The following is a 12785-nucleotide window of genomic DNA, read 5'->3' on the forward strand; positions in this document are numbered from 1 at the left end:
AATCAACAGTAATGTTTTAATCAATGAGAGAGGGATATAATGCAGTCATTTCTAGAGATGAGCAGATAAGTCTTTCTGGAGCATGAAACCACTCAATACTTTTGTTCTCAATTTCCAATTGAGAACAGACATGAGCTATAAATAGAATGACTTATTTTTTGTTTGTTTAAATGACTTGCTAGTCTTTGAAGTTGGGACATATATTACTGCCAAATAAAAATATATTATTTTATAGCACACTGGCATCCAATTAATTAGAAAAACTTCTATATCAAATCATATTTCATAATCACAACCACAACAAAAATACTTCAAAAAATATAGAGAAAAGAAAGGCAGAAGTAGAATAATTGTCAAACGATACTGTATTTGAAAAGAAAAGAATTGGTGGGGTCACTACTTATCTACCAACATTGTGAGTTTTATTGTAGTATAGTATTTTTATTGAAAGTGTTTTTTCATGAGAAAGTGTGTTGAATAAAATTTTTTACTACTGTTCAGAGTATCACTAGACAGAATAAGGCTCAATTTCACAAACTTAGATCTTAAGACTATATATCCCAAATCCTGAATTCGTAGAACTTCTAAAACAGGTGCTAGACATAAGTTCCTGGGAGGCACCATATTCTCCCTAGGAACCATTGCCTAATACAAGATCATGAAGATTGATACCCATGTCTTCTTCTAAGAGTTTGTAGTTTTAACTCTCACATTTAGCTATTTAATCTGTTTAGATATAATTTTTATATATGATATGAGGTAGGAAACCAACTTCATTCTTCTGTATGTGGATATCCAATTGTTAAGTGCCACTTGTTGAAAAGATTATTCTCTCCCCATTGAATTTTCCTGGATGCCTTGATAAAAATCAGTCGACTGCATATGTGGGGGTTTATTTCTGTACCTTCAATTCTGTTCCACTGATCTATATGTCAGTCCTTAAGCCAATACCACAATGTCTTGATACTGTAGCTTTATAGTAACTTTTGAAATTCAGAAGTATAAGTCCTCCCCAAGCACTTTTTGATGACTTACACCATCACAAAGAAATTTTGATCATGATCCCCAAATAAATATACATTTGTAAGTAGTATTTTTATACTGATTTATAAATAGGATAGACATACTAATACACTGAATTGTGTATAATATAAAGCATACTTAAAACTGAATTTAAATAAAGATGAGAGAAACAATATTTTTAAAACAATTTTAAATGTTATTTTATTAAAAATTGGCAAGTAAATTTCTGTCTTTCCTTGTGTCTATTAGATTTTCTTACAAACTAATCAAAATGTGTTATAATTTTAGGTTTAAAAAAATGGCATCAAACTCTCCCAAATCTCTTAAATTATTAATAAATAAATAATTTTAAAACATACATATATAAAATCTTTATAAAACTTCTATTTAGTGTATATTTTAATAGATATGTACAGTAGTTCATCTATATTCTTCTTTGACATGCTTTTGTTACTCAGTGTTGTAGTTGTCACTTATTTTCAATCATTTTTGTATTTTATTGTGTGAATATGAAATAACTTATTAAACTATTTGGTTTATCTAAAATGTGTTGATTTATTTTAAAATGCTGCTATGTCGATATCCTAGTGTATGTCTCCTGGAACATATGTACAAGAATATTACTAGAGAATATACCAGGAGATTGGGTTATTGGATCATATGATATGTGCTTCTTTAACTTTACTTAAATACAACCATTATTTTCTAAAATGGCTGTACCAATTTAGACTCACAAGCAATGTGTGGGAATTCTCATTGCTCTATAGCCTACTTTATTTGTTTTTGAAGAATGAAAAAGTTTATTTAAAAGATAATTATTGAGTCCCATCTAATTGATTCAAAATTTAAAGAAAAAGTAAGAGAATTTTGTTTCTTTACAAGGAAAGTATATTCAAAATGATTTTAAATTTTAGATTTTTAAAAGAATATTCAGTATGTCTATGGGTTATTAAAATCTTATGCTTTAATAAAGACTTAAAAACCTATCGAGTCTAGAAATATCTTTTTGTTTGTTTGTTACTTAAACATTTATTGATATTTTTCCCCTCCTAGTGCCAGGTGCTGTTCCTGCTGAATCCATCCAAGGAAGTACCTTTGAAGAGAAGATATTTCTTCAGTGGCGAGAACCAATTCAAACATATGGTGTCATCACTTTATATGAGGTAGTATATACATTTGTTAGTAACTTAATTTTTTATTATAATTTTTATGAAAGCTAGACTATCTCATATTTAAAAATGCATAATGGCATCATGTCTTAAGTATAATGCTTTGAACAATTAAAATTGTTACTGTCTAGGAGAAAAAAATTAAAAAATGTGTTATTGAATTATGTATATTTTCAGGATGAATATATGATTTGGATATTTCTAGATTATATATTATACATAAAGACACAAGATAATATATTTTTGAATCAAGTTTATTAAAAACAAGTATTTTGAAGTATACATTGATTAGGAGGCAACCACAGAATCCTATTTTTGCTGACTATAAAATATTTACTACTGAATTATAGAAGAATGCTGATTATTCAGTTAGCAAAGTCAATAGCTGTTGTCTCAGAAAGAACAATAGAATAATGTCTTTTGGTTTCTTAGTATTGGCAAAACATACATTAGACATATGTGACATAGTTTGTCTGTTGAGGCATATCAAATGGTTGAATGATAGATAACAGAGAAGAATTTGATGAATTGTTTGAGAAAAAAAAGAGCAATAATGTGGTGACAGTCATCATCACATCTGTATGAGCACCATTTTACGAGGCCTATTGTCATAGAAACAAGCAGGTGCATTTTTTTAAACTAGCATTTATCTGAATGCAAATACAACAAAATTATATGTTGTTAAGTTTCTAAAAATCGTGACAGTTCCCTCTATGGCATCTCCACTTGAATACATTTTTAGAACTACTGAAAAAAACCTGAACAGATTAGCTGTCAGCTAGTAATCACTGCTAAGCCCCTTTCCTGACCCAAGTAGCCTCACATTGATGTTTCCTTATACCTTTTGAAAATTGGTCTTAAAATGCAAAAAGAAAATTGTTAATTGAATGCTAAACAAAGAAATAAAAGAAAATTATTATCATGTTAGGTTATGGATGCTGTTCATTGGCTGCTTCATTGTAAAAAAAATCAAGTATTATGAAAATTTCATGGCTTAGTTTCTATGGAGCTAAGTTTTATGATTAAATCAAACAAGTTTGTATTTTTTTCCTCAGTGAACAGAATCTTTTAGCTAATATTTTTGGGCCATTACCATTTTTAGGTCTCAGTTTTAGGGATTCTTGCCATCAAGAATAACAAGGATAAAGGGAGGAAAGAAGGGGAAGGGTCTAGTCAAGGAGCTAATGTAAATGACCCATGGACATGGACAACAGGGTGGGGACTGACTGTGGGAGAGGGGGGAGGTGGGCGGGGCAGGGCAGATCAGTGGGGGGAAAGATGGGACAACTGGAATATAACAGCAATTAAAACAAGGAAGAAAAAAAAAAGAATAACTTTTTTTAACCAGAAAAGACAGTCTTTGAAATCAAAGTTCCAAGAAATAAACTCACCTGCCCTAAGGGCCACATGGTGGTGGTATCTAGACAGACAGAAAATAATATCCAGATTCTTTCTTTCTGATCCCACTGAAAATATATCTTTGTGTAATAAAGCAACTTTAACATGGAAACAATAGGAATAATAATTCAAAAGTGGAACCCATTAATCTCTGACATCAGCAGCCAAGATCTCCCAGTTGAACACTGATTTGAATGCTACTACAGTGGGGATGTGTGAATGTGTCATAAATCAGAGTTTTCAAAATCAGATGTAGGCAAGTAAAACAGGTTGATTCATTTTTCTAGGTACCAAAGAGAAAATGTCAAATGTGTGTATCAGGCTTAAGTAATTAAATGTAAGTTTTCTGATCATCAAATTTCTCTGTCTTTTCTCCATGTTTTTTAGAAGTAGCAGGGGGGACTTCCAGGTTTCTCAAGGTAGGCTTTAGATCGGGTCTCAACAGAAAGCTCTTCTTTACTTAAGAAGCACTGCCTACTGTGAGTCACCCAGCCTCTGCCAGAGTCAGTGATAGACAGAGCTCCCTCCTGGAGCCAAGGACTGATGCTGAACCAGACTCAACTCCCTCTCTGGAGGGCTACAGTCTCCTGTGATAGACATCATGTTAAGGAAATAGAACAGTTGCCCAAAGGGAAGCAGGGACCTTAGGAACAGTGTATTATGTGATAGAAACACATTTGACTCTAGGTAAAAACTGGGAAGAGTTAAATGAGCACAGTTGGAAAAAAGCTTAGCAATAAATGATATGGGTGTTCCTTTGGCAGGAAGCGCACTTGGATAGTGTTTGAAGGAGAGAAGAAAAACAGACTGAATGGTGTAGATATTATAAGTGAATACACTCTAAATTTAGCTTATTCTCAAGTTCTTTCTTTACTTACCAACCAGTAATGAGTAGAAAATGCTGACAATGTCATTTTTTCCAGGGGTTATGGCAATTAACCACATTAAAGCATTCTCTGGTCTTATTATTTGTCCTCTCCCTTATAATCCTGTGTCGTCTGTCTTCAGCCTCTTGAACTAGCCTTTCCTTTTCCTTCTTCCTGCCTTTATTCTACCTCCAGCCCTTCTCATACCTTACATCTCGATCAGCCACTTAATTTTATCAGTCATCTTTGTAAAACCTAGGCTGTTTATACATTCTTCCTCAATAGCTATCAAAATTTTTATGAAATTACAATTGTAATATTCCTCTCTGAAAAGATATTCAAAATAAAATATCCTTGCTTCCCAATTTCACTTTCCAGAGGTAACTACTGTTAACTAGATGCATGTTCTTGCAAAATTATACAAGGTAGAAATTATAGTTCAAGTTTTCATTTATGAATACAGATGGATAAAATTTAATAAATGTTAGCAAATCAGCATTTTATTACAAGAAGAATATGCCATATAAGACCCCCACTTCACATCATACAAAAATAAACACCAAATAGATTCATGATCAGACATGAAAATTAAACTGTAAGAAAATATGAGGAAAATAGGGAAGACATTTTTGTAATACAGTTAAACCTTGAACAACACAGAAATTGAGGTGCTAACCCCCATGCGGTCAGAGCACCACATGTAAATTTTGACTCCCCCAGAACTTAATGGTCTTCCCTTGGAACCCACAGGGGATTGATTCCAGGACCCATGTGGATACCAAAATCCTCAGATGCTCAACTCCCTTATATAAAATGGCGTAGAACAGTGCATACAGTTGGCCCTCTACATCTGTAGATTCACAACCTCTGATCAAAAATACTGTTTAATCTTTGGTTGATTGAATCCATGGATGAAGAACCTGAGCATACAGATGGCCAACTATATAGTTATTCACAAAAATTCACATAAAAGAGAACCCATGATGTTCAAGAGTCAACTGTTTATCTCCCTAAATTTGACATAAAACCCATTAAGTCATTAAAAAAGATTGGCATATTCATTTATATAAGAATTTAAACTTCTGAATAATGGAAGATACCATAAAGGAACTCTAAATACAAACAAAAGATATGGAGAAATTATTTTCAACATTTATAGCAGTCAACAGGCTGGTGTTTATAATATATGGACTTGCTGTAGATTAGTAAGGAAGAGACAAAATGCTCCATTAGAAAAAGTAGACATGTGCATGTAAGTATATGAAAGATACCTACTCAACCTTACTAATGATTGAGAAATGAAATAAAACAAGTGTTGCAGAAAGTTTAAGTTGTAAACACCAAGTATTAAGCAGTAATTTGAGGAAATGTATGTCTGCATAAACTGTTGATAGGAACATAACGTTTTGCAATCCCTTATTTAGTATATTATCAAAATTTAAACATTGCATATCAAGCCTATTTCTAGAATTTTATCAGTCAGTAATACTCTCAAATGTACAGGAGTATGTATCCAACTGTTTTAATTATAATTCACTAAATGTATATAACTCTTGGTTGACTAGTGAGAAAACTCCAGATTCCTGGTCATGAGAGTAATACATCAACCAGTTTGTTTTTTAATTTAGTATGTGTAAGGTGTTAGAAGACAAAAGTATAAAAAGCACTGCCCTTTTCTACTAGAAGTAACAGTTCTAACAGCAACTAACTATAGAGAGAATAAAAATTAGTACCAAATGCAAATCAATTTAATGAATGAAAGGATTATAGAGTGGAGTGTTGTTTGGGCACAGAGTAAAGTAGAATACTATGTCTGGACTTGTTAGCTGAGTGGGGCAAAGGACAAATACTATATGATTTCACCTAATACAGGAACCTAATGAACGAAACAAACAAATGAGCAAAATAGAACCAGAGGCATGGAAACAAGCAACAGACTGACAGTGACCAGAGGGGAGGGAGGAGGAGGAGAAGGGAGGAAAGAAGGGGAAGGGGCTAGTCAAGGAACTGGTATAAATGACCCATGGACATGGACAACAGGGTGGGGATTGACTGTGGGAGAAGAGGGGGTGGGTGCGACAGGGGAGAGCAATGGAGGAAAAATGGACAACTGTCATAGAACAACAGTTTTTAAAAACTAAATTAGAAAAAGAGAAATTAAGCCCAGAGTAAACATAAAAGAAATAATAAAGGTAAAAATAAGTGAAATGGAAAACAATAAAAAAGTAATGAAACCAAAAAAACAAAAAGTTCAAGAAAGTCACTTCAAGATCCAGAGTGGGGATAACTGGGCTCAGTTAATCACTATGAACTGCAATAGGTAGTAAGTGTAGAAAAAAGTAGAATTTGGGGGCCATGTTAAGAAGTCTCATTGTAATATTCAAGGCCTTCCATGATCTAGTCCCAATTTATATTTACTAATACATCTCCCATTATCTTTCTCCTGGAATTTAATAAGCCATGTATATGGAATTTTTTTTCTCCAAAAATCTTCTGAATCATCACACCATCATGCTTTTACTTATATAGTAGTCCCCCCTCATCCACAAGGAATACATTTCCAAGACCCAACCCCCAGTGGATGCCTGAAAGTGTGGAGAGTACCAAACCCTATATATACTGTTATTTTTCCTATACGTATATCTTTTTTACATAAAGGAAGCACTTTATGGCTTCTCTTTGGTACATGTGGATTGCCAGCACCACCACTCTTGCATTTTAAGTAAAGGAAGGGTTACTCAAACATAAGCACTGCAGTACCACAATAGTAATCTGATAACCAGTGGGGACTGTATACAATGTGGAGACCCTGCACAAAGGGATGATTTATGTCCCCAGGCGGGATGAAGCAGAACAATTTATATTTCATCATGCTCCTTAGAACAGCATGCAATTGAAAACTTATGAATTGTTTATTTCTGAATTTTTTTCATTTAGTATTTTCAGACTCTGGTTGACCCTAGGTAATGAAACTGCAAAAAAGAAAACCCCTCTTTCACCCCCCAATATTCTTTATCTTGGCACCCTGTCTGTTTCTTCTATAGAGCTTAGTGTTTTAAAATTATTAATTCACTTATTGTCTCTCTACCTATCTCCTTGATTATCTGAGGGCAGGGCTTGTGTCCACCTGCTGACCAAAGTACTCACAGAATGTGTGTTAAATTAATCATATTTGAATGGAATGAATGAATTGAGTAAATAGAGAGAACAGGACAGAGATAACCCTATCATATTCCAGGCAGTTGAAAGTTAGTGAGCAAAAACAGTCAGAAAAGCCCAGAAAGTGTTTGTAGTACAGTAACCAGTTAAGAAGGTAAAGTAATGTCATCATGTCAAGTATTCAGGGATAAGTTTGGGGAGGATGTAAGCAGGTCTTCAACACAAATTTAGGGAGTTTGGTCTTTGAAATACAAGTATATATGTGTCTCATTAAAGTTTTTAACAAGACAGTAAAGTGAACAAGAAGATTAACCTAGGCCTGGTGGGCAGTGCTAGTCCCTATTTTAATTACTCTGAATCATAATTGTTGAATTGCTTCTCTCCTTCCCACCAGACTCTTACCTCCTCCAGGGCAGGTATCATGTCTGAATCACCACATAAGACCCCAGCTCAGAGCACAGGGCCTGGTACATAGGAGGCATGCAGTTAATATGTTTTGAATGGCTGTGTGAATGAATAAATATACTTTGGGGAGCAGTTATGCTGCCACAGCTTAGATCATCCTTCTCTGAACTACCTTTTACTCTGGGGCATCAGAGTGGAGAACTAAGTAACAGCACACAGCAGTGACATTGCTCAAGTCCCTCCCACAGCAGCCAGGTGGGAACATGGTCTTGTCTCTTGACTGGGAATAACCCTGTAAGGGAAATATGCTAGATAAGTGTGCCTGACTCTTGCAAGTGCCAGTCATCAAAGTGGTTAATACACAGCAAACATTTTCTTGCCAGTGTTTAGTTGGCTCAATCTAAATATTCTTTCAGAGAGTTCTCCTTAATTATAATGATATGGTATAAATAAAGAAGAAAGAGTGTCAGTTATTGCTTCATATAATAACAGTGTTAGTGTTCATGCACATAAATTATGTTTACCTATTTAAAAGCAAGAAAAGTGCTCAGTTTTGTAATTTAAAACTTCTGAATATGCCACATTTAAAAATTATGTCATTAAAACTGGTAAAAGTTAGTAATCACCACTAAAAAATGTATGTTTTTGAATAGTTGATGAACTACTTGTAGTGAAATTTTTTAAAAATTCATTTGAAAGGACAAAATTTAAAGGCACCTATGTTACGTTTATTTTCACACATTCCAGACATCCCCGACCTGCTCTGAACACCTGTTATGTGGCAAATATCAGAAAGCTTCTAGAGTTGCACTGTTTGAAATGGCAGCTCCTAGTCACAGGTGGCAATTTAAATTTTGTTCATTTAAATTAAATTACATTTTTAGTTCCTTGGTCTCACTAGCCCCACTTTAAGCGCCCCAAAGCCACTTGTGGCTAGTGGCTACCATATTCATCAGTGCAGAACAGAACTCTTCCATCATGGCAGGAAGATGCATCCTGAGGACTACAGTGATAGCAATAGGGACTACTGACACATGTCTAGGATTTATTTTTAGAACAGATATCTTTGCCCATATTGGTGAAAACACTTAAAAGTATCCTCGTTTCTAGGAGACAATAATTCTATTCAGTGCAAAATCAAACTGTGGCCACTACATGAGAAATGAGGCCTTACCCTTGTCAGGTTCTTATCTGTTTGAGCTAGCTATATATTTTATTATTTTGTTTTAAGCCAACTATAATGTTGTTTTCCAAAATGACATTTTGAAAATGAACAACTAAAAGGTATTAGCTTAAACCTGAACTCATCCTTTATGGTCCAATCTACTGGCTTTAAGTTCCTCTGTCTATAAAAGTAATAACTCATAACAGCTTTGTCTGAATTCCTCCGTCCCTTACTGGATCTAGGATTTGAAGAGTCAGAGTGAATAGGAGAGCTTATCATAAAGTGCATATATCAGGAGGGTTTATTGAATAAAGATGTAATCTTGAACTATCTGCTTCAGATGTTTAATCACATTCTTATTCTCTTGCAGATCACCTACAAAGCAGTCAGTTCCTTTGACCCAGAAATAGACTTATCTAATCAAAGTGGAAGAGTTTCAAAACTGGGAAATGAAACCCATTTTCTGTTTTTTGGACTGTATCCGGGGACAACATACTCCTTTACCATCCGAGCTAGCACAGCTAAGGGGTTTGGACCTCCAGCAACAAATCAGTTCACCACTAAAATATCAGGTATTTTACAGACTTGTGTATTTTATCAGAAGTGGAATTTTATACTTTTTCATTCCCATTGTGAAGTATGCAAAGCTCATCCAAACTTACACATTATATTCAGATGAATACTGTTGGATATCTGAATATCAGAATTATGGAATTAAATTACTACAAATATCTATAATTTGGAAGCTTAAGATCCTTCTGTATTAAAAAAGTAACCACTTTTTCAACAATTTGCGTTGCAGCATTTGGACATGAGCAGAAGGTTCTGTTCTGCTCATTTTTATCCCCTTCATGATCCCAAATTACCAGAGCAGCAGTGCTGAAAAAAATCTTTGTAATTAGTTATAAATGATTGAGTGCTCAACAGAAAGACAGCATTTTACAGAGTTCAGTGCCAGAGGATTAGCCAGCCTTCTTTGGAACCTTCACCATTAGTAGTTTCATGTTCTAAAGAGACAGGCAACAAAATAAGAGTTGCACCAGGCCCTTATGGCCTCTAGCTTTTTGCTTGTAGAGACTCAATTATACCATCTAACAAAAGATATAATTTGAGAAATATTTCTGGGCGTAATGCACTGTGCAGAAAATTTCTTTGTGCTTTAGACTAGAGGAAATGGATTGCCATCTGGTATGGGATATGTAACAGCACTAAACACATTCTATAGGCATTTTCTTTTTCCATTTTCCCCCCTTTGGGTATGAGTGGGAAAATATTTGAGTTTGGGCTTTGATTGTTTTGGTTGGGGGTAAATGAGCAGAAGGGCGGATGAGGGGGTTAACTTAGTCAGGAGTAGCTATGTAACATTTAGCCTGAAATTTATATATATCATCCCTCATTCCTTGTTTTATAAGTTTTGTTTGGACATGAAGGAAAGGAAATAAAACTAGAGAACTGTAAGTGTTCTACTAGGCTTTGAGGAAGGAAGGCTTCGAATTTGGTTTTCAAGCAATTGTAACTTAAAGGAAATGTTTTCATTGTATAAGATTGTATTTATGAGCATAAATTTGAGTTGGAGTTTAATATACATCTGACTCTTGATACAAAGCATTATGTTATAAGAACAATATGGAAAGCTGGAAGAGAGGAAGAAGGCCTTGGGAGGTTAGAAAAATGACATAAATTATAGATGAGTGAGTAGAAAAACTACTGGACTTATAATCTGAAAGTATGGGCTCTAGTTATAATTTTCCCATGTACTTCCTCTCTGATTTTGATCAATCGAACTTACTTCCAGATGTATATTAAGGTGATAGTATCTGGTGCATGGATTTACTATGGAGGTTTAAAGAGGAAATATGTACCAATGTCTGTAACTCCAAGCCCCCACTTTTTTTTATAATTTTCCCCTATGAATACCACATTTCAAAAGATTATTATCTTAAAGGATGTGTTGTTTTAGAAAAATAATTCACTTTTATCATTTTTAGTAAATAAACTTCTGGTTGACATTTTAATTAGCCTACGCAGACTTATCAAGAATAACTGTGTAATTTTTATAGTTCAAAAAAATTATAATTGATGGGCCCCTAGTTTCTATTTTCATGGATCTTAGAGAACTACTCTCTATACAAAATGTAATTCTGTATTATGAATTTGAGTTAATTTTTAATAGAATTGGAGTTAATTTTTAATGCTGAGAAAATCTAATAAATGGAACTGTGATATAAACCGTATCATTTACATAAAATCTTTTTATACTAAGAGATTTAAAAAACTATATTTGTAAAAAATGATCGCTAATGTTCTCATCAGGTAGCTATAACCTGTGCCCTCCCACATCCCAGCCTTTATGAAATAATTTCTCCTATCCATGGTGATGACAGAATTACCAAACAGTTCTGTTGTTATTTTCTCATAATAAGAGTTAACAATCTAGAAAGCAAAGAATATCAGGAAATGCCCTTGGAAGTAGGATTCACATTGGGAAGATAACTAACATTTATAGAATTATATTTGCTAGACTCTCTATGTATATTGCTTTGAATTCCTGTAATAACCCTAGAGGATAATTTCTCTGATTTTGAAAGATGAGTAAACTAAAGCTCCTGAGATAATGTGCTGAAGCTCTTAGGCTTGTTAAAACCAAGCACAACAGAAAGTCAAACCCATGACTCTCTTACTTCAATTCCCATATCTTTTCCACTCCATGCTTTTCATGAGAGCCCACCAATAATCACTAATTTCAAACAAGCCTCTCTGGCTCCTACTATACTCTTTAAATCTCCTGATGGATCTTTGGTAAACAAAAAACCTTGACTTAGATGCAAGAGCTATAAACTTCAGTTTTATGATTCTAGTAATTATTTCTTAAATATGCCTTTAAAGTATATTTTTGAAGAAAAGAACACAAATTATAAATGTACAGCTCAACAGATTTTCACAAGCTCACTACACCCATTTAGCAAGAATCCAACAGAAACTCGAAAACAGAATATTACTAACACCTCACAAGGCTTGCTCATGCTCTCTCCCAACTTTGATCTCTGAGATCAAAGAAGTCAAAATATACTGATTTTAGCAGTTGGCCCCTATATTTTGTGTAGGCTATATACACAAAGTCTGCTCATGGTCAGTAATAGCTGCAGTTTAAGTGCACTGCATTCTTAATGTTCTTTATAAATGAAAAATAGGCAGAAAACTGAAAAGATAAACTAGAAATAATGAGTCTCCCATCTTATGCATTTTTCTCCAGCACCCTCTATGCCGACTTACGAACTTGAGACCCCTTTGAATCAAACCGACAATACAGTGACAGTCACGCTGAAGCCTGCACACAGTCGAGGTGCACCTGTCAGGTACTGAGCAGAGACGGGGTGGGCTGGCTCTAGAGAGATGAAAACTAAAATCAAATTGATTAATTTCTTGATTGTGTTTTTCTAAGGATTTGCTACAAACCTCAGTCAGCATGTATATCCATATCTTTATTAGTTCAGATTAAAAGAAATGACTGAGGAAAAGGAAAGTGCTTTGATGTGGAGTGATCAGGTATTGTGTAGAGTTTAATTCTGAATGCAAGTGGGTTGTTCTTTGAAGATAAGG

At 34.2% G+C, this 12785-nt stretch overlaps 1 protein-coding gene across 6 annotated transcripts in view; it reads left to right on the forward strand.

The window, feature by feature from the left end:
• Nucleotides 1-12785, forward strand: part of PTPRM (protein tyrosine phosphatase receptor type M) — an 883942-nt gene that overhangs the window by 507990 nt on the left and 363167 nt on the right. For all 6 annotated transcript variants that reach the window (XM_090285792.1, XM_090285794.1, XM_090285793.1 and 3 more), the window contains exons 9-11: nt 2077-2186; nt 9556-9757; nt 12439-12541. In XM_090285792.1, coding sequence (XP_090141918.1) covers nt 2077-2186; nt 9556-9757; nt 12439-12541 — 415 coding nt within the window. The remainder of the gene's footprint in view (nt 1-2076; nt 2187-9555; nt 9758-12438; nt 12542-12785) is intronic.

The sequence above is a fragment of the Furipterus horrens genome, unplaced genomic scaffold (assembly GCF_987537825.1).
Source record: "Furipterus horrens unplaced genomic scaffold, mFurHor1.1.pri manual_scaffold_8, whole genome shotgun sequence".
NCBI lineage: Eukaryota > Metazoa > Chordata > Mammalia > Chiroptera > Furipteridae > Furipterus > Furipterus horrens.